This window comes from Gracilinanus agilis, chromosome 6, assembly GCF_016433145.1.
Source record: "Gracilinanus agilis isolate LMUSP501 chromosome 6, AgileGrace, whole genome shotgun sequence".
Taxonomy (NCBI): domain Eukaryota; kingdom Metazoa; phylum Chordata; class Mammalia; order Didelphimorphia; family Didelphidae; genus Gracilinanus; species Gracilinanus agilis.
Genome location: NC_058135.1, coordinates 13,753,402 through 13,775,744, shown reverse-complemented (window position 1 = coordinate 13,775,744; position 22,343 = coordinate 13,753,402). Strand labels below are relative to the sequence as shown.

General features: G+C 43.3%; 1 protein-coding gene across 1 annotated transcript in view; it reads left to right on the top strand.

Moving 5' to 3' along the window:
• The first annotated feature begins 4,553 nt into the window (after positions 1–4,553).
• Positions 4,554–22,343, top strand: part of WRN (WRN RecQ like helicase) — a 94,905-nt gene continuing 77,115 nt past the window's right edge. The window contains exons 1-8 of the mRNA XM_044680487.1: positions 4,554–4,649; positions 6,867–6,967; positions 8,490–8,635; positions 9,208–9,353; positions 10,153–10,302; positions 12,216–12,285; positions 16,023–16,137; positions 18,430–18,829. Of these exons, the coding sequence (XP_044536422.1) occupies positions 4,554–4,649; positions 6,867–6,967; positions 8,490–8,635; positions 9,208–9,353; positions 10,153–10,302; positions 12,216–12,285; positions 16,023–16,137; positions 18,430–18,829 (1,224 nt within the window). The remainder of the gene's footprint in view (positions 4,650–6,866; positions 6,968–8,489; positions 8,636–9,207; positions 9,354–10,152; positions 10,303–12,215; positions 12,286–16,022; positions 16,138–18,429; positions 18,830–22,343) is intronic.

The following is a 22,343-nucleotide window of genomic DNA, read 5'->3' as shown; positions in this document are numbered from 1 at the left end:
GTCCCAGTTTTGCCACATCCCCTCCAACATTCATTACTCTCCCCTTCTCTCATTTTAGCCAATCTGCTAGGTGTGAGGTGGTACCTTAGAGTTGTTTTGATATACATTTCTCTAATTAATAGAGATTTAGAACACTTTCTCATGTGCTTATTGATACTTTTGATTTCTTTACCTGAAAATTGCCTATTCATGTCCCTTGCCCATTTATCAAGCCTTGGGGAATGGCTTGATTTTTTTATACAATTGATTTAACTCCTTGTATATTTGAGTAATTAGACCCCTGTCAGAGTTTTTTGTTATAAAGATTTTTTCTCAATTTGTTGTTTCCCTTCTGATTTTGGCTGCATTGTTTTTGTTTGTACAAAAGCTTTTTAGTTTGATATAATCAAAGTCATTTATTTTACACTTTGTAATTTTCTCTTAACTCTTGCTTGGTTTTAAAATCTTTCCTTTCCCAGAGATCTGACAAGTATACTATTCTATGTTCATATAACTTATTTATAGTCACCCTCTTTATATTCAGGTCATTCACCCATTCTGAATTTATCTTGGTGTAGGGTATGAGATGTTGATCTAAACCTAATCTCTCCCATATTGTTTTCCAAATTTCCCAGCAGTTTTTGTCACACAGTGGATTCTTGTCCCAAAAGTTGGGCTCTTTGGGTTTATCATACACTGTCTTGCTGACATCATTAACCCCAAGTCTATTCCACTGATCCTCCCTTCGGTCTCTTAGCCAGTACCATATCGTTTTGATGACTGCTGCTTTATAGTATAGTTTAATATCTGATACTGCTAGGCCACCTTCCTTCACATTTTTTTTCATTATTTCTCTTGATATTCTTGATCTTTTGTTATTCCAAATGAACTTTGTTATCGTTTTTCCTAATTCAGTAAAAAAGTTTTTTGGTAGTTTGATAGGTATGGTGCTAAATAGGTAAATTAATTTGGGTAAGATGGTCATTTTTATTATTGTTAGCTCGTCCTACCCATGGGCAATCAATATTTTTCCAATTGTTTAGATCTAGTTTTAATTGTTTGGAAAGTGTTTTGTAGTTGTTTCTGTATAATTCTTGTGTTTGTTTTGGTAGATAGATTCCTAAGTATTTTATGTTGTTCAGGGTGATTTTAAATGGTATTTCTCTTTCTACCTCTTGCTGCTCTAATGTGTTGGAAATATATAGAAATGCTGATGATTTATGTGCATTTATTTTGTATCCTGCAACTTTGCTAAAGTTGTTGATTATTTCTACAAGCTTCTTAGTTGATTCTCTAGGATTTTTTAAGTAGACCATCATATCATCTGCAAAGAGTGATAGCTTAGTCTCCTCATTGCCTGTTTTGATACCTTCAATTTCTTTTTCTTCTCTAATTGCTACTGCTAGTGTTAAATAATAGAGGTGATAATGGACATCCTTGTTTCACACCTGATCTTATTGGGAAGGTTTCTAATTTATCCCCATTGCATATGATGCTTATTGATGGTTTTAGGTATATACTGTTTATTATTTTTAGGAAAGGTCCTTCTATTCCTATACTTTCTAGTGTTTTCAATAGGAATGGGTGTTGTATTTTGTCAAAGGCTTTTTCAGCATTTATTGAGATAATCATGTGATTTTTGTTTGTTAGATTGTTGATATGGTCAGTTATGTGGGTGGTTTTCCTAATGTTGAACCATCCTTGCATTTCTGGTATAAATCCCACCTGATCATGGTGGATGACCTTCTTAATTACTTGCTAGAGTCTCTTTGCTAGTATTCTATTTAAGATTTTTTACATCTATGTTCATTAGGGAGATTGGTCTGTAGTTTTCTTTCTCTGTTTTTGGTCTCCCTGGCTTTGGAATCAGTACCATATTTGTGTCATAAAAGGAATTTGGTAGGACTCCTTCTTTGCTTATAATATCAAATAATTTGTATAGTATTGGGATTAGTTGCTCTTTGAATGGCTGATAAGAATTCACTTGTGAATCCATCAGGCCCTGGTGATTTTTTTCTTAGGGAGTTCTTTAATGGCTTGTTCAGTTTCTTTTACTGATATTGGATAATTTAGGTATTCTATTTCTTCTGCTGTTAATCTAGGCAATTTATATTTTTGTAAATATTCATCCATATCTCCTAGATTGCTATATTTATTGCCATATAATTGGGCAAGAAAGCTTTTAATGATTGCCTTAATTTCCCCTTCATTAGGGGTGAGGTCTCCCTTTTCATATTTGATACTGTTGATTTGGTTTTCTTCTTTCCTTTTTTTTATTAGATTGACCAATACTTTGTCTATTTTATCTGTTTTTTCAAAATACCAGCTCCTAGTCTTATTTATTAATTCAATAGCTCTTTTACTTTTGATTTTACTAATTTCTCGCTTGATTTTTAGTATTTCTAATTTAGTTTTCATCTGGGGATTTTTAATTTGCTCGCTTTTTAAATTTTTTAAGTTGCATGCCCAATTCATTAATCTCTGTCCTCCCTAATTTGTTAATATATGCACTCAAGGATATAAATTTCCCCCTGAGTACTGCCTTGGCCGCATCCCACAGAGTTTGGTAGGATGTCTCATCATTGTCATTCTCTTCAATGAAATTGTTGATTGTTTCTATGATTTCTTCTTTGACTAGCTGGTTTTGGAGAATCATATTATTTAATTTCCAATTAGTTAAAATTTTTCAAATATATTTGTTTTTCAAGAGTATCTTCTTGCCTTCTCACCTCCCCCTCATCCCCTTCTCAAATAAGAAAGCAAGAAAAACAAACTCTTGGTAAAAACATGTATAGTCAAGCAAAAGAAAATTCTCTCATTGGATAAAGTTTTTTTTTTTTTTTTAAACCCTTGTACTTCGGTGTATTGTCTCATAGGTGGAAGATTGGTAAGGGTGGGCAATGGGGGTCAAGTGACTTGCCCAGGGTCACACAGCTGGGAAGTGGCTGAGGCCAGGTTTGAACCCTGGACCTCCCGTCTCTAGGCCTGACTCTCACTCCACTGAGCTACCCAGCTGCCCCTCATTGGATAAAGTTTTAAAAAAAATCTTTGCCTAGAAACGGGAGGTCCTGGGTTCAAATGTGACCTCAGACACTTCCCAGCTGTGTGACCCTGGGCAAATCACTTGACCTCCATTGCCTACCCTTACCACTCCTCTGCCTTGGAGCCAATACACAGTATCCAAGATGGAAGGCAAGGGTTAAAAAAAAAGTCTTTGTCTTTTGAATCTATCATCCCTCTGTGGGTGTATCATCATGAGTCCTTGGAACTAAGGTGGTTTACTGTATTGATCAGTTACTAAATCTTTCATAGTTGTTTGTCTTTACAATATTAACTTATAAAAAACACAGAACTATTAAATAATCTTAAAGCCACTCTTTAATCAAGAGAAAGGGGGAACAGGGCTACTTGGCCTCTTATGCAGAGCTGCGCCTGGTGCAGAGTCCAGGATTGAACACTGCTCCTGTTGGGGTCCGAGTTGTCGCCCACCACCAAGGAAGACCAGCAGACAATGCAATTAAGCAAGAAGGGTCGTTTATTGATCTGGTGCGCACCAGGGGAGCTCAGCCTAAGAGTTCTGTCTGTGGCTTGCAAGAACAGCCTGGCAGGCTTTTACAGGAGCTTCTTGCAGTTAGGGTGTGGACACATCTATGTACTAGTCTAGGGTCTGCAGTTAGGGCGTTGACCCATCTATGTGCTAGGTCCGGGGCCTGCAGTTAGGGTGTTTTGCAATGATATATTTTGCAGGGGTCAAGCGGCTCTCTATCTTGGCCTCCCTCACTCCCTGACCCCCTGGGAGTGACACTGCGCTAGATGAGGACGCCAAGGAACAAAGGAAATTGGGGGATTTATATACCATTTGGGAAGGTCTAGGCTGGGAGAGATGATTGACATTATAGGGACAGGATACAATCAAGCTTGGGAAAGGAATCCCAGCTGGAGGCTAGAGTGTAAGGGAAGGGGCTGCTTACAATGGATACTAAAGGATGGTCCCCGCCCTGGTGTGTCTTCCTGGGACTGGGTCTTCCATACAATGGGGAAGACTACCTAAGACAAAAGGGTATTTAGCATTTACCCTGGGGTCCATTATTCAGTCTGCAACTGCTAGCCTGACATTCCCTTCAGGGTGGATTCTCTAGGGAACAGGGAACAAGCACAAGCTTTGGGGTCTCCAACCTACAAGCTATTTCTAAAACTTGGGGTTCATCAGATCTCACTAAGCCACAAGTTTGGGGACTCTAGATTCCATGTCGACACAGCCTTCACCAGAAACCTCCAAAAGTGTCTCTTTGCTCTGTCAACACCAGTGCTTAGGGATTGTTTTTCTTCTGTTGTGCCCAGGTCTGTCTTTGATGCTGTTGACTCTGCTTGCTCTTTCACCAGCCTCAGGGTTACAGAAAAGGGGTGTTCTCCCTTGTCCTTGTAATTGTTCCACCTGGATGCCACTCCACATAGGCTAAGGTTCCTCATTGTCTCCAGCTGAGTATCCTGTGCCTTTCTCTTAAGGGTCTTCCCCCAAGATTCCTGACCAAATCATTGCTTTTTCTCATTTTAAGAACTAGAGATTTCTTAAGATGAATGAAAATGAGGTGGCGAAGACTCTCCAAGCGCGGAAACTCCCCGAGTGGATGTCTGCACTGCAGAAGGAACCTGATCCAGAACAAAGAAAGGTTTGTTACTTGTGGAGAATGGTTTTCATGTGAGGTTGTCAAGGGATTTTTTTTCTGATTGTATTTTCTCTTGTGAGTGTGCCATGTTCAACCGGGACAACTTATTCCTCAGTTTACCAAATTGCTATTGACTTTTTAGTATTGTCATTGATAACCTAGGCTATCTGATACCTAGGTGAACTGGGAGCATGAAAAATTTAAGTTTGATCATCCATCAAAACATCCATTTCATTAGCCTTATTCACTTTTAATTGTAGGATCATCTGTGTGATGACTGAGAAATGAAACTTAGCAAGGTGTAGTTTATAAAGAATTCTTCCTCTCCTTTTCTCTTAATGTAGTCAATAATTATCCTTGTGATAGTGAAAGTGACCATGAATCACTTAAATTGGCCCTGATTAATCATGTACTTACTATTGGATGTATGAGGCCTGGAATGGGAGTGTGAAGATGGTGAGACCTTCCTGGCCTTCAGAGGCCTTGATTCAGAAGCTTCGTTTTTATTTTTTATTTTTTTGTCATCATCTTTTGTTTTTACATTATTTTCCTTTTTCAACATTATTTTCCCTGCTGTCTGTGGGCCCCCTGTCCCCCTTTGTAACATAGAATAAAATGGAGGGAAAAAGCCTGCAGCCATTCAGCAGAACTCACCAGATGTCACTGGAATCCCTGCCCAGAGCTCCCTGTCCTACCTAGGATGGGATGAAGGGAGGCAGGGAGAGAGGTTTATTTTCTTCTCTCCTCTTTGAGGCCAGGCTGGGTCATGATAATTGCACAGTGTTCAGTGGACTCTTTTCTTTCCCTTGTTTTGATTATTGTAGTCTTTGGTATGTTGTTTTCCTGGTTTTAGCACCAGGTTATATAACTCTTCCTTTGCTTCTCTGTATTCTTTATGTTCATTGCTGCTTTAAAGTGAATTCTGTTCTATTTCTTGGTTCCCAAATTTTTGGGCACTTATTTTGTTTCTGGTTCTTTGCTCTTACAAAAAAAGGCTGCTCTGCTCTTTTTGTGTATAGAAGACCTTTTTATTTAGATCTTTAAGGTCCTTGCATGGAGCTCCTCTTGTCAGAGGGTATGTGGGCTTTAATGGAATTCCTCAGTGGAATTCCAAATTATTTTCTAGCTGGGATAATTCACATAAGAGTTTACATTCTTCTGAGGTTATAAAAGAGAGAGTTAGCTAAATGTAGTATAAGGAAAATTAAGGAGGAGAAGGTATTATTAATGAGTGGAGAGGTCTGGGAAAGTGTCCAGGGAGCCCAAGTTAAATCTTGAGGGAAACAAGTTTCTGAGCTATCAAAGTGGAGAAACATTTTGAGAACCACTTGTGCAAATGCGTGGAGATGGGAGATAAAAGATCAGGTTTGGGCAGGGGGTAATAGTGTATTTGGCTTAAACTTGGTATCTGTTGAAGAGTCCTATAAAAAAGACTGCCAACATAGACCCGACCCTATTGTGGAGAGCTTTAAATACCCAGGCAGAGTTTTAATTTTGTCCTCTTAGACAACCGGGATCCAGTCAGTTAGCCTGCATTTGTTGTTCATTTATCTCCTTAAGGACTTTGCACAGGGGAATCATGGTGAAACCAAGATTATCCTGGCATTTCTGTGGAGGATAGATGGGGTCTCAGAGAGGCCAAGTAGGAGACTGCTTGAGTAGTTCAGGGAAAAAGATACTCTGGAAGGCCTGGAGTCTTTGGTGGCCTTGTGCCTGCAGAGAAGGGAAGGAAGGCAGAGAGGCTGGGAGGCCCAGGGAGCAGCAGCTGGAACATGTGTGGGGGGGCCCTGTGGTGCCCTGAAGGAAGGCAGGGGCCTCAGCAGGGAGAGGGAAGAGGGGGTGGAGGGCATCTGAGGTGCTGTGGAATCCAACAGGGGATTCATGATGCAGGACTAGGATTGAAGAGTGAAGTTAGGCCTTGTAAGAAATTGGTGTTGTCTGTAGGAAGATGCTGCTGGATGAGGGAAGTGTCTGTGTGCTGGGGGAGAAGAGTGGAGGCCCCAGGCTGAGGAGAGGTATTCTCCCTTTCTTCCTCCATTCTCATCCCCACTTTCCCTTCTCTCTCACTCAGTGGCCTGGCTTGCTGGGACGTGTTCAGAACATGTGGGCTGAATTGTCTGTGTATGGTCAGAGCTGGCCAGAGAAAGTTAGCTGAGGAAATAGACACTAGTTGTTTGAAGCCCTTTTCTGATCTGGATTTCCCCTGCACTTTATCTTCAGAGGAGTTTTCTGGAAGACGGCCTTCCCTTGCTGAAATTCCCCGGATCCATCATTTACAGCTATGAAGCGAGTGACTGTTCTTTCCTGGCCGAAGACATTAGGTAAGAGGCATGGGTGCCTTAAGGCAGATACATCTCTGCTCCCGAAGGACAGCTGCTAATGGGCAGATGCAGGTAGGAAATGAGCCTGCGATTTCCTTGGCCAAGTTCTTGCTGATGGTGCATGTTGGTCAGCACCTTCTTTTCTCTGGGGAGCAGAGGAAGGATTCAAATCCAGAGCTTCCTGACTCCCAGGCTGGCCCTCTCGCCACTTGCCATGCTGCTTCTCAGAGTGTTTGAAAGAATCCCTTCTCGCCTTCAGCACAAGGGAGAACCTCTTTTAAAGATTTTATCATATTTTAAGAACTAAAATTACTATAGTTTTTAAATAACCCAAATCAGAGAATGAAATTTGAAAGACTTTCCTTCAGAAGGTGATTGCTTCATATTGGGCCATTGTTTAGTCTTTATTGTTAACCCTTTACTTAGAACTATTTGTCTGCCTGTTCAGGAAGAATAGTTGACTGTGCCCTAAATGGAGGGGTGGCTTTGGAGGGAAGAAGACAGAGGCTGGCACTGAGGAAATCACGAGACCAAAAATGAAGTGTCGAGGGTTGCCAAGATCTCAGTTGATCTAGAAAGGTGGGTTAGAGGGACTCTGCAGGCTCAGAACTGAATGAGGATGGGCTGTTCCCCCTGGGGGGGGCTGAGGCACCCCAAGCAGGGATCAGTAGTCCCTCTTGAGGTAAGGAGGGGAAGTTCGTTGGGTAGTGGGGAGTTACTATCTGCCTCTGGGGGTATTTGTGAAGCCTTGGGACGGGGAACTGGCAGCAGCAGGCGAGAGAACAAGGCTGGGGGGCTGGTGCTGCGGGTGCTGTGACCCATTAGGATGGAAGTGGGCTCCTGTACCACCTCTGGGCTTAGAGACTCTCTCTAATCCCCAGAGGTGGACCAGCCTGCCTGGGGTTACCTGGACGTTAGGCTGTTTCAGGTCCCCGCCTCTAGGACTTCCCTGAGAATTTGTCTAGTCTTCTCGTGTTTACCAGGCCTGTGCGTTCTGTCTAGTTATTTTTACGTCTGTGCAAGATTATAGGTTCAGTCATAGACTGAGCGCGGTGCGGGTGCTTGGAGTCATTTTGTAGGCCAGGACCCTGAGATTGGGCCCAGGGATGGACCCTGCCCAGGAGCACCTGGCTGAGGTTTGTTTTGAACCCTCCTTTGCCTCAGTTCAAGGGCAACTCCTTCTCCCTGCCACGTTGCCTTGGCCCAAGTATCCCACAGGACACCAGGATTGGGGAGACCCTGGAGGGCTTTCATTCCCGGTGCATCCTGGGCCTTCACTTGCTTGGAGGCCTTTTTAGAGTCAGTTTATTTGTCAGCCTGCGGGCCAAGCCAGGCTCCTGGGGAGACCTGGCCACAGCTGTTCTCTTGGGGGCCGTGTCACACAAATTCTAGCTCAAGTTTGGGCATCTTTAAAGGTAGCTTAGGCATCTTTACAACTGACTGGAGATTGCTAAATTGAAAAACCTCTGCTTTCCTTGGAGCAACAGGGTGCAAATGTTGGGCTATATTTTTTCCCCTTCAGAATGAGCTTATCTGATGGAGCTGTGATCGGCTTTGACATGGAGTGGCCACCACCATTTTGGAAGGGCAGGCCAGGCCGGGTTGCCGTCATCCAGTTATGTGTCTCTGAGAGCAAATGCTATTTATTTCATATTGCTTCTATGTCAGGTTGGTACTGCTCTGTGGGATCCTTTATACAGTGAATTCTGTGGCCTTCCCCCTTCCCTGCCCCCCACCCACTCTCTCCTGTCCCATTTTCCTGCTGCCAATCCTGTGCCCTGCCCCAGGGAGTCTGGCACGCTGGCCTCTGGCCTCTGGCCATCCCAGGAATCTTCAGGGGACCACCTGGTGTTGTTTCCCACAGGAGCCCTTTCCTGGCTGCCCCCTGGCTGCTAGTCATCCACCCCTGCCAAACAATCTTGAATTTCCTCAAGGTCTGTCTCAGGTCTTCTCAAGGGCATGTTCTTTTTATAAGCCCCGAGGACTGGGACTGCTTCCTTTCTTGTTGTTTTATATACACCCAGTGCCTAGCAGAGAGCCTGGCAGGTTGGAGGTGCTTAATTAATGCCTTTTAAATGATAAGTGTCATCAGGACTTCATGCTCCAGGGCAGTGTGTTCCTGGACCAGGTGATTGCCCCGAGAATAGGGAGAGATGCTGAGAGGTTGGGGAGGCAGTGGGACTTGGGGAGTCAGGTGGACAGACACCTCCCAGGGAACCAACCCCCCAAGTCTGTTTCAGTTTTCCCCCGGGGACTGAAGATGTTACTGGAGAGTGAAACCATTCGGAAGGCTGGCCTGGGAACTGGTGACCAGTGGAAACTCCTCAGAGACTTTGATGTCCATCTCAGGAGCTTTGTGGAGCTGGCCAGTCTGGCCAATGAGAAGGTACCTACACAGCCAGGCTTGGAGGCTTCTCCTTGTGGGGAATTGGAGAAGGCCTGATCCTGGGGCCAGCACCCCTATAGGGAGAGCTGAGAAAAGACCTGGGCCTCTGAGGTCCTCGTAGAAGCCTCTCTTCCCAACATTCTCTCCTGACAGCTAGTTCCAACCATGACTTCCTTCTCCTTCTTAGTTACTTCGTTTTTGGAGTCATATATTTATTTGGTGGTTTTATAAAAAGAATTCCTATGGGCTATTTTTTAGGGGTAGTTCACTTATTCTCATCTCTGTGTGGCCCGCCCCTCCCATTGTGATTTCAGGAAATGTGCCACGAACCCCGTAGCATCTAGTAGGCATTGGATAGCAGGCTATAGACCTGTAGGACTGTCATTCTGCCCCCTTATTCTCCACCAAATAGTTTATTGGAGAAAATGAACCACCTATGAACCTTTCCATCTCATTGTCATGAAAACCAAATTTTAATGCCTTGGAGAAATCTCAGTTAGAACCATAACTGAGTCAGTGGCTAAGGTTTGCATTTGAATCCCAGCTCTCCTCTCTTCACTTCCCACATGACCTTAGGCAGATCCCTTCCCAGTTCTCTAGGGCTCCATTTCTCTCTCTGTAAAAGGATGTGCTAGGAGCTCCAAGCCTTGACTCCTGGGCCCTGGCTGGGATTTATCTCTCTGGCTGGATTCTTGGAGGTGCCTCATGGACAATTCCAGGCCAGTGCCTCAAGCAAGTATGGTCCTCATCTGGACAAGTCTGTATGTATTGTTCTGTGGTCCTTTTCTATGGCTCTCAGCTCAGGTGTAAAGAGACTTGGAGCTTGGATAGTTTGGTCAAGCACCTCTTCAGGAAGTGTCTTCTGAAGGAGCAGTCCATCCGCTGTGGGCGCTGGGAAGACTTCCCACTCACTGAAGACCAGAAGCAGTATGCTGCCATTGATGCTTATGTACGTATGGATGGATGGACAGATGGGTGTAGGGGACACTTTCTAGTGACTTGTCTCAGAGCCAGCCACCTTGATCTTAGGTGGCAGCCCACCTTGGTGCTGATTAACCAAGTAACGCCCATACACATATCGCTAAATTCCATTAATTGTTGCCATAAAGTCAAAGGAAAATTCATTTGGAGCCTCAGTCTATGGATCTTAGCTCATGATCTTGTGATGTGAACACATCCATCCAGCTTCCCTCCCTGGCTTGTCTGTGGGAGCCATACTCTTACAGCATGAGCTCAGGAGCTCTACTACTGCTGCTGGTATATTCTGTAATAGTCAGCCCAAAAGCAAAGATGTCTCCTGAACTAGGCTGGCACAAATGATGGTAACAAAGGAAAGGGACTAGGCACATATATACAGAAAACTAGTGGAGATACATGAAAGGGACTTTTCTTTCCTTCCCTACATCCTCATCCTTCTCCCTTGGGCAGCCCTACCTACTGGTCAGGTTGTTAGCCTGGGCTCTGGGGGTCTGCTTTTCTTTTTAGGTGGACTCTCCAGCCCCCTGCTATATACACTCTGGAAGAAATATGAGAAGAGACAGGAATTTCCTTTTAGGAGCTGTTTCTTTTACCTTTGCTGGCTTGCTTCTCACCTGCCAGGGGTGTCAGATTCCTCCAGGGCAAGCCAGTGGCCCCCTCTAGAATTCTGTGATGTGGTCTGGGGTTTTCATGCCTTACAGACTGAAAAGGTACCACCTTCTCACTCTATAAGGGCCACTTGAAGTCTGATGTCCCCTTGCCTGCTACCTGCCTGTATATCCAGGTTACATCCTACAGTTTGGCACTAGTTAAAAAATAGATTGACCAGTGGAAGAAAATAGACATGTAGCATCAAGATGTGCAAACATGTATGAGGACACAACTTCATTGTCATCTTTCCATTTGGAATGTTGGAAAAATTTGAATTTCTCTTAAATGCCCTGAGATACAATAGAAACATTAGTATTTCTCTATGTTCATACTGGAATGTTTACAAAGACATGCTCTTTCTGCATGTGAGCAGTTACTCTCCACTGATACTGGTACCTCTTCCTTGTTTGCATAGACACAGGAGTTACTTGTGTTCCTGGGTGACTGTCCCCTCTGAATGTTTTTAGAGTGGTCCTGAGGCATCACATTCTGAGTAGGCATCTGGTCCAATAGTGGGTCTTGACCAACTTGGCTTAGAGTCTGGCTGAGCTCCTGTTCTGGCACAGCCTCAAAGAAAGCTGAGGACAGGGGGCACACCTGGAGTCTAATTGTGGGGAGAGAGCAGGCCTTGGGCCCAAGAGGACCCCTGGGCAGGACCTGCCTCTGAACCAGCTGGGGTTCCACCTGGATGACTCTCGGTAAGCCCCTTCCTTTAGCAGTGCCTTAGGATAGCCTGTGAGTTCTCTGAGCTAGTGTAATGACAACTGCAGTCCCTGTTTCTGTATCCAGGGACATGGATGGGCCTATGTGTTTTGTCAGTGTCACAGATTTGGGGATTTTTTTTTAAGGTTTATTTCTTTATGGTAATTTCATTTTGTTTACCTCATGGGTACCTATCCTGGAGAAGATGGCATTCTTGATCTGGGAAATAGGTCACTTCTTTTCCTGAGTGTGCTTTGTGGGATATCCCAGGCATTTTTGGTGGTCCTTGAATGGCAGTATTTGGAGACCTGGAAGTGAAGTGGCCTGCTGTCATGAAAGCAGAGTTTTTGTCAAGTTGGAGTTAATCATGGCCTGTTAGGAGATCCAACCAAGACAGAACATTGTGCTGCTGATGCTGGACGGAGTCCAGATTTGTGGCCGTGCCCTCGGTGGGACCTTAAGTGATGGGTTAGACAGAAAGAGAAAGATTTTGGAAGATTTCTGTAATTCTTTTTTTTGTTGTTGTTGTAGGCCAGTCTCATCATTCACCAACAATTGGAAACCTTGAGTGGAACTGACCAGATGCTTCCAACAAAAGCCAGTGAGTTGTTTGATGATATTCTGAAATTGCACACTAAGTGTTATGAGGAAGATTACTTAAGTTATCATTTAGGAAGGGCTGGAGCATTCCACATGGAATGGGGAAGCAGGAAGTGGCTTGCTCTTGCTCTGAGAAGGACTCCATGGTGGTTAAGACAAGTTGCAGCTGACCCTAGGAGACCTCAGATTTCCAGAGATCCTGAAGGAAGACTGACAACTACTTGTGGGAGATTTTGGTAGAGACTATTAATCCCAACCTGAGTTGCAGGTTAACTTGGGCTGGGTTAGTTCCCAGAATCTACCCACCTGAAGGAGTGCAGCTAGTGGTTCTGGAGGAGTTGGCTCCTGGCATCCTGTAACATCTCTGGACTCTGCTGTGAGGATTCCCATTTCAGTCCTGCTATCTTCTGGGCCCTGTCTGGCTAAGGTCTCAGTTGAGTGTAGTTAAGTCCCTCCCCTGACCCTGTGGTTTGCCCTTAGTCTGAAAAGTGTAGAAACCCCTATTCCCATCCTTTACCATAGTTTCTTTAATTAAAATTGTTATAACTCTTCCTTTTGCCTGCTAGTCTCCATAGGCCCCTTGCCTAGAAGGTGCAGAGTGACAGTTAGGGGCTAACTGCCACTTCTGTAACAGATAATCTCCTTAGTAGTTAAACCCGGTCTCCCTACCTAGCCTTCTGTCATTCCTGTCTCCCTCACACCCTATTGTGAGCCCACAGATAATATTTAGTAAACTTCCCTGGTTATTCCCCATAATACAAGTCCACAATGGTGAGGGAAGGCCTACCAGCAGTCCATGTAGTAGCCTGTAAAAGGGAAAAAGGGGGGTTTTGGTTTGGATATTAATATTTAAAGGTGTGGTCACCAAGAATTGAATAAATATCAATTCTAAATTGATTTTAGTCATTTATTTATAAAATAAAAGAGAGAGAGAGTAGAAGTAGAGAGATGAGAAGAGGGTGCAGTAAGAGATCTAGCTTAAAGAACTAGACTATGTACGTAATCCCTGGCTTTACTCCAGCAGGGCTTCAGCAGTCCCAGCCAGAGAGCCTAAAAGTCAGTTAACAAGGGCTTCTCCCAATCAAGGGAGCCTCTGGGAGGATAATACCTCCAGGGAGGCTAAGCTAGTCAGCCTTCTTCACTTGCCATGTGTAGTTCTAAGGAAGAGATTTAAGAATAGCCTCACCAAGGTCTCAGGGTCCCAGGTCTCAGGACCAGCAAGTAGTGTCTTCAACTTAAGCTCCAACTCCAGGAAAACGAACAAGAAGACCCCAAGATCCCAGCCAGTGCTCCTCCAGGTGGTAGAAACGAACAAGAACTGACTCACAGGATGTTGTCACTCCCTTTTAAAGGCGCTTCTTTTTCATTACTTCCTGTGCCTTCCTCTTAGTTTACGTGTCCAATCACAACAGACGCTTTGCTTAGGACTGCCCAGGGGGCAGTCAGTCAGTTCTGATTTGTCACCCACTCTTTTACAAGTGGGTTACAGACTTCCCAACTTGTGAATTAAGTGGTGATGTTTTCACCTTTGGTGATTAAATCTAAAGATGGGCAGGGTAGGTTTATTCTCATTATCACAAGCCAGTGATAGCAAGATAGAGTCCTGCACATGGGACTCAGCTCCTGCAAGATTGGCAGAAGGTGTCGTGGTCACGGCAATTAATTAGTCAGCAAGTAGTTATGGAGTCTTGCTCCATCGCAGGCCCTAGGGACACAAAGACTACCTGATGTGACAACCCTCGCCCCTGAGGAGCTTGAGGTCAGATGGGGAAGGAGCCAGGCCATTCATGGTTAAAAATGCCAGCCAGGCTGCTGGACAGGGTCTTAGGGCAAATCCCTCAGAGCCACCATGGAAGGTGCCTGCTTTTGACTTCATCCAATTTGGAATGATATACTTAGGAACCCATTCCTTCCATGTGCCAGGTTCAAAGGTAATTGGTTCCATGTGGAATTTCTCTCTAAATCCTGATGGCTAAAATGTTAACCAGATTCAGAGGTTTGGCTGCCTAGACTTGAGCCATTCAGGCAGGCACTTGGTGTGACTGACCTGACTGAGGATGTTGCTGGCATGCCAGCAGGTTGGCACTGGGGCCCATGTGGAGATTCATGTCAACCTGAGCTGAGAGTTGGACAGGTTTCCTTTGTCTCTTGTCTGTTCCTTGTTTTTTTTTTTTTTTTTAAAGCCTTAACTTCTGTGTATTGGCTCCTAGGTGGAAGAGTAGTAAGGGTGAGCAATGGGGGTCAAGTGACTTGCCCAGGGTCACACAGCTGGGAAGTGTCTGAGGCCGGCTTTGAACCTAGGACCTCTGGTCTCTAGGCCTGACTCTCAATCCACTGAGCTATCCAGCTGCCCCTGTTCCTTGTTTTAAAGTGATATTTTCTCTTTATTTTGAAGACTATAATGTAGTGACAAAACTTAGAAAATGAGGACTTATTTAGATCCAATTTTTAACTTAAAACATTAACTCTTAAGAAGTAGGCCATGACCAGGAAACTACATTAAATTAGCTGTAAACCTGAAGCTCTCATTGATTGGTCTTTCTTCCCAGAATAATTAGACTTAAATTTGGAGATGAATTGATAGAGGAGGATTTATAGTTTAGTATTCTTTTTTGGTTTTGTGTTTGTGGAATTGACAGAAAGTTGGCTCTTTGAGTAAGGAAGACTTGGGTTCCATGTGAATGAAGTGCTGGGGATATAGTTACAGAGAAGGAATTCCTGTTCTCTAGCTGCTTATGATCTAAGAGGGGTGACACCACATATATAGGGCAGGGTGGCCTTAGAAGGGTGAAGTCATAGACAGGTGAATAATATCCCTGTCTAGAAGCAGTGGTCCTGTTGATCCATGAGGCCAGAGTGAGCATGGGGTCATTGGAATGCTGAGGTTAGAATACCACTGCAGGTGTGCTCATGCTGGGTGCCATGGTTAGAAAGCTTGGCTATCCCTATGGTCTATCCTTCCAGACTCATGAAATCCCAAGCCTCATCCAAAAACCACTGACTCAAGCAATAACCATCCCCACATGTCTCAATAAGGACTTCACAGAGGTTTGTTGAATTGACTATATCATGGGACTCTGGTGACTGTTGTTGCATCTTGGGTCTTGAAAACTTCATTGTTGATTTTATGAAAATTTGAGCCAGGTTTTATGGGACTTCTTTGAGAACTTTCCTTCTGGGTAGCTCAATGGATTGAGAGTCAGACCCAGAGATGGGAGGTCCTGGGTTCAACCCTGGGCAAGTCACTTGACTCCCATTGCCTAGTCCTTATCACTCTTCTGCCTTGGAACCAATACACATTATTGATTCTAAGATGGAAGGTAAGGGTTAAAAAAAAAAAAAAAAAGGACATTCCTTTCCTTCAAATGAGATTGCTTCAGAATTGGGCTCCTCTTAAACTGTCACAGCCATAGAATTTTTCTAGGTTAGTTGGTAGTCTAGGTGAATGAATAGTCTTTTAAGTTAAAAAAGATAACTGAATCATAAATGTCATACGATTAAATTACAGACAGTAAGAAGTGTACCCTAAAATTGTATAAAAATCTATAGAGAGAATATTCTTTCTTGCTTCTGTCTTATACCTTTTGCACTCATTTTGTTCTGCCATCTTTACCATGCTTGCTGTTGAATGGGAGGGGGAAGAGGGCATGAGCACAGCTTGGATCAGTGCAGAGATGTCATTTTTGGTGACAGCTGTGATGGTGTTCTTTCTGGTGAGCTTAACCTTGATTTTTCCAGAGGAGGACCAGTTTCCTGAGAAAGTAAAGAAGCAGTTGCTGTCACTCTCTGAAGAGATGGTGGATCTGACCAAGCGTTTTTCCTATCCTTGGAGACCCTCCTGTGAGCCACAGAGGCATGTCCTTTCTTACCTACTTGTCTTGCTCTCTTTGTGTTGGACATGTATGTGCTGCTGATGTAGGGGGATACTCATAAGTGTGTATGTAAGTACAAAATGATGTGCAGCTGAGCCTGCTCATTGAGCTCTGATTTCTGAGGAAATGAAAGATAGTCATCATCTCATCTCATGCATGTCTTTAATTGGTGAGGGTGCGGAACCTCAGTCTGTTCTAGAAGACTTTTAGGAAACATAGAGATTGGGAATGATTTCCAGGCACATGCCCTAAGGATGCTAAAATAGCTTATTGAGGATTCCTGTCTTCTGATCTAGAATAAGGAGCTTCTTGGTATTTGGTTTCTATTGTGTTTCATATGCCTTTTTTTTTTCTAGAAGGAAAACAGAAAGCTGAGAGTTTTTTTTAGCATATTAATATTTTATTTTTTCTCTAATTACAATGTAAAAACAATTTTAAGTGTTTAAAAAATAGTTCGAGTTTCAAATTCTCTCTTCCTTCCTTCCTTCTTCCCCTGCTGATATAAGCAATCTGATATAGGTTTTACATGTGTAATCATGGAAAGCATTTTTCCATATTAATCTTTTTGTTGGAGGAATACGAACAAAAAAATTAGGAAAGAAAGTGAAAAAAGTTTGCTTTGGTCTGGATAAGTCATCAGTTCTTTCTCTGGAAGCAGATGATGTTTTTTATCATGAGTCCTTTTTTGGATCATTGTATTGTTGAAAGTAGTTAAGCCTTTCTTGGTTGTTCATCCTACAGTACTGATATTGCTATATACGATGTTCTCCTGGTTCTGCTCACATCACTCAGCATCAGTTGATTTAAATGTTTCCAGGTTTTTCTGAAAACATCTTGCTCATTTATTTCATACAGCACAATGGCATTTTATCACCATTCTGTAATCATCATTCCTCAATTGATGGGTATCCCCTTACTTTCCAATTCTTTGCCCCCCAAAAAGGAGCTGCCTTACATATTTTTTTACACATAGATCATTCTCCTTTTTGTTTTTTATCTCTTTGGGATACAAACCTAGAAATGGTACTGCTGTATCAAAGGCTATGTACTGTTTTATAGTCCTTTAAGCATAGGTCCAAAATGCTCTCCAGAATGGTTGAATCATTTCACAAATTCCCCAACAATGCATTCATGTCTCAATTTTCCCATATCACCTCCAAGGTTTGTCATTTCCCTTTTCTGTCATGATAGCCAATCTGCTAGGTGTGAGGTGGTACCTCAGAATTTTTTAAATGTGCATTTCTCTAATTAATTAATAGTGATTTAGAGCATTTTTTTCATAGGACTATAGAGAGCTTTAATTAGTTTGTCTCAGAACTGCCTTGTGTGCTTTTATTTGATTATGATTACTATTAGAAGCTAGGTGGCCCTGGATCTGAAGCCAGGAAAACCCGAAGTCAGATTCAGTCTTTTACACTGACTAGATGTATGACCCTGAGCAAGTCATCTCACCTTTACCTACCTTAATTTTCTCATCTGTAAAATGGTGGTAGTAATAGTACTTACTCTCAGGGTTGTTGTGAGGATAGAATGAGATATTCATAAAACACATTACAAACCTTTTTTATTTAAGAGAAAATACATTTAATTTTTATTTTTTCTCAGTTACATGTAAACAAAAATTTTTGACATTCTTTTAAAAAAAATTTAAATTCTATATTCCCTCTCTCCTTCCCCTTCCAGATCCTTGAGATGGCAGGCAGTTTCATATAGATTACACAGTTGCAGTCATGCATCTCCTCTCTTCATCCTGGTCTGCCCAGTGAGGAAATAGGCTTTGCTAACCCCCTTGGTGCTCTTTAGGGGGCTCAGCAGAATCGAATGATTTCATATTGCTGGAGAGGATGGGATTCTTAGCAAAAGCTAAGTTCTGCCCTCATTGTCCTGGACTTTGGATGAGCCACGAGTCCCTATCTGATGTGTGCCTCACGCTTTACCAGAGATCTGACCTCTGCTGGTCCAGGCAGCTCTTGATCCCTCAGGCTGTGCGGTTGGCCCATCTGCCCTCTGTTGTGGCCTCGTGGCCTCCTCTCCATGCCAAAGTCCTGTTCTTTTATCCATTCTTTCGGAAGCATGCTCTGGTTAGTGTCATTGGTTGTGAGAACTTGGTGAAAAATACGGGGCATTCCTCTGTGGTCTTGGTTTGGCACCTTAAAAATTTGAAGAAGCAAATGAGGGTCAGGGAGAGCTTTGACAGACTCGTTGTTAGCACTGAACCATGACAGTGGCTATGGGGTTAATCTTGTGCCATTTATCTTCCCCATCCCCTTTAGGGTTACTGAGTTACTAAAGAGCCTTTCAGAAGACCTGGACACATTAAGGACCATGCTACTTGGGGCTCCAAGCCCAGAGAGACCCCTTGGGGCCCACAGTGGCTCACCTGTCCCTTCAGAGGCTCCCTCTGTGCCTGAGGAAGGGGCACAGGCCACATCGAAACACAGTGAATGGGACTCAAAGTCCGGCAACTTACTTGGACCCAGAGGAGGAAATAGGACAGACAGTTCGGTGGAATTGACCACGGCTGGGTCTGAAGGGAGAGGGGAGGACCAAGGACCCCAGGAAGATGAGAAAAGAGTCTGCTTGATGTCTCTGGATGTGACTGAATATGAGCTTCAGATGTGGGAGCAGCAGGCGCAGGAAGAAAGGAACAGAGCCACCTATGTGTCTGACCAGGTGCTTCTTACTCTCCTGAGGGTGTTACTGGTATCACCCCTCCATTAGGGAAAGGGGAGAGGAGACAGAAGGCCTTCTTCTCATCTGCCCACAGGAAGGAAGGGGATGGGGCATATTTTCCCTCCTGTTTCTGCCTGTGTCGAGTCACCCAAATGTAACAGCCCCTGCTAGGACACATAGTCTGTCTTTGAATCTTTCTGATGTGATGAGCCAAGGCCCGTCTCCCCAGTGATGTGAAAAAACATCATCCCTGCAGAGGCCCTTTGACTTGTCTGCTTGTATTTGGGGTTCAGTCATTTCAGTTGTCTCTGACTTCATGACCTCTTTTGCGGTTGGGGTTTACTTGGTAGAGATCCTGGAGTAGTTTGCCATTTCCTTCCCCAGTTTATTTTATAGATGAGGAAGCTGAGGCAAACAGGGCTAAGTGACTTGCCCAGGGTCACACAGTGAGTAAGCGTCAGGCTGGATTTGAATTCAGATCTTTCTGATGCCAAACCCAGTGTCATGTAGCTTCTTAAATGTATTTATCTTTTGGCATTTCTCTTAAGTCCAGTGCCTAGATTTCATAGTAGTTCCTCTCTTTTCTGTAGGAATGTCTCTGAGCAAAGGGGCTGTGGGGTTGGTGGTTCTGGGGCCCTGTGGGCTGCTCAGGTGGGCAGCAGCTTCCCTGGCTTTCACACTCAGTTTACACAATGCCCTTGCCATGACTACATCACCCAAAGATAGAGGGGTTCTTTGTTTTAGTCCTGGGAGACTTTTCTTGCACTGACCTTGGCTTTTTTAAAGCTTTAGATGAAACATTCTGGCTGCTTTGTCCTGAAAGCACACATGATATTCGTAATTTAGTCTTATGGTAATTGCTACCTATACTTGCCCCCTCCCCCTACTCAAGGAATTTCATTTTCTAGGTAATTTGTGTGATGAGATTTTTGCCTCCTGGGGCCACAAGCCCATTTTGTGAAATTTAGGCTCTAGATATCACCAGTCTTTAACTTAGAAAAAAATCCCATCAAAAAGGCAATCTGATTTTCTATTTTTTCCTCCAGAAGTTTTTTATTCGTAGAGCTCTATTTTGTTAGGTTTCTCCCCCCCACCCCCCACCCCCACACGTATTTTATCTATTAATATTTTCAGGGGTTTGGAAAATTAGTAGAATTTTTCTAGGTTCTTTGTACGATATTTCCCCCTTCAGTTTTCTAGTAAAAACTCAAACTCTGGTGAGCTTAAACTCTATTATAAGTGATTTGGTAACTACAGTAATATCTCCTATTTGTCATGTTAAACTGCATGAGGTTTCTCTTATTTTCAAGTTTTTCCCTTGGCAGGATTTCTAGAATAGTTCTTTGGGAGCGTTCACCTTTTTTTAATGGAGTCCCTGCCTCTCTAGTTATCCACATGTTTCTTATTTTAGGACAGCTTTTAAAATGCCTCTCTACTGTTGTTTGTATAATTATTTATTGGCACAGCTTATCAAAGAGTGTACTAAAAATAGCAAAGGAGCCTTCCTCTTGTAAAAATGCCTTTTATTTTTAATGGATGTTTTCAACAAGTCCTTTCTGTTATCCTTCTGAATATGAGCCTCTCCAGACTTCTCTGGATCATATGGCAGATGTGATAAATGTATGATTCTGACAGGTTCACTTTATTAAAATCTAATAAGGAATCTTGAGGGACCGATTTAAGATGTCAAAGAGGGCAAGATATTGAATGTTTGGACTTGCTACAAAAGAGATGATTAAGAGTTTCAGTAACTATTGACCGAGGTGCCAAATCTTTGTGAATGAGCTCCACATATCCATCAGCAGGCATTTATAAGTAGCTGTGTGTTCAGCTCTGTGCCAGCTACTGGAGATGAAGTATAGAAGCGAAGTAGTCCTAGACTCATAGATTAGAGCTGGAAGAGGTTTCAGAGGCCAAGCGGCTTCCCCTCAAGGAACTGAAGTCCAATGAGTACCAAAGCCAGGTTATGAACCCAGTTCCTCGGTCTCCAAATTTAAACCTCTTTAGATCCAAAGTACATTTAACCTCACGCCCTCAGTCAGTTTGCCCTCTTTCTTTTTACCTCATAGCTGAGGCAGAACATTCAAAGTTGCTAGTAGCCAGAGGCCTCTTCTTTTTAGGTGGGTTTTTAGTCTGGGGTTCATGGAGATTTTCAAGGATAGATTTTAGGAGGTTCATGAACTCGGATGGGGAAAAAATTAGATCCTTGTTTTTACTAACTCCCACACGGAAACTTAGCATTTCCTTCATTATTCTAAAAAAAGTTCCATAGCCTTCCCTGGCCCAGCAAAGGGGGTCTTAAACAGGTGAAGAACCCTTGGTCATATGTGTATGTGGGCCTCAAGGGGAGGTATCCTTTTTTACAATATTAGAAGGAAATTGGCAGTCTTTGGTGAGGGACATTTGTATGAGCAGAAGACGTCTGAGTTGTCAAACAAGTCCCTTAATGGTATAGAGAATACAAGCTCCTACTATACTGACTGTTTCTTGATTAGGGAAAGCACTTGTCTCAGGAGAAGAAATGGTGACCTTTAAGGCTTTCCTCTTCTCATACATGTGTTGGGATCACTATCTTTCTTGTTTGTATTCTCCTCGCACCTTCAACATTTCTTTGAATTTAGTCTGTAGATATTGTGAATACCCTCACCTAAAACCCCTCTGTATATTCAATCAGTTAATAAATTTAAAGCTTTAACTCTGTGGTACTGTGTTAAGCACTGGGGAAATGAAAAGAGGCAAAAGACAGGCCCTGTCCTCAAGGAAACCCCAATCCAGTGAGATAGACCACAAAGAAACATGTGCGAACACCACACACGGGATAAAGAGGAATATAGGTTTGTGAGTGACTTGACATACAAGGTTAGAAGAATGGTAGCTTAGAGTAAGTAAATCCCTATTTTTTCTGGCTAAGCCATAGCTAGGCAGGATGCTTTTGTAATCACAGTAATCGCAAAACGATTCCAGAGCTCGTGGTTCCTCGGTTTTTTAATGCCAAAGCTATCAAATTGCTTGTGTGTAGATGACCTGTGGTAGCTTGCAACATTAAAACCGAATTTGTTTTCTGTCCTTGTGTCCTCAGGAGAATCAGCCTGGCCTGGAGGGGGCCAGCCTCTAGTCTTCACATCGGAAGAACCGATGTCCAACCCTGGCTCTGGTGCTCAGAGATTCTGGGAACCTGGGCAAGTTACTGAACACTGAGCACTGCTCTAGGCAATGTTTTCCCACCATGAGTTGCAGAGCTGTTGTCAGACCCCTTTGGGGGAGGAAATTCCCCCTGTGGCCTTCCGTGCAATAATGAAATCACTTGTTCAGTTCCATTTTATCTCCAGTGTCTAGCACAGGGCCTGCCTAGTAGAGGCTTATGTAAAGTGTTTGTGGAATGCAGGAGTTAGTCCCTTATCATCCTGCTGACTCTTCAGTACTGCTTTATGCCTAGGTACAAGACCTTATGCATCTTAATTTTTAAAGTGGAATCGGTAGTAAGTGGGTTTGGTAGTAGATAAGGAAAAGTGCT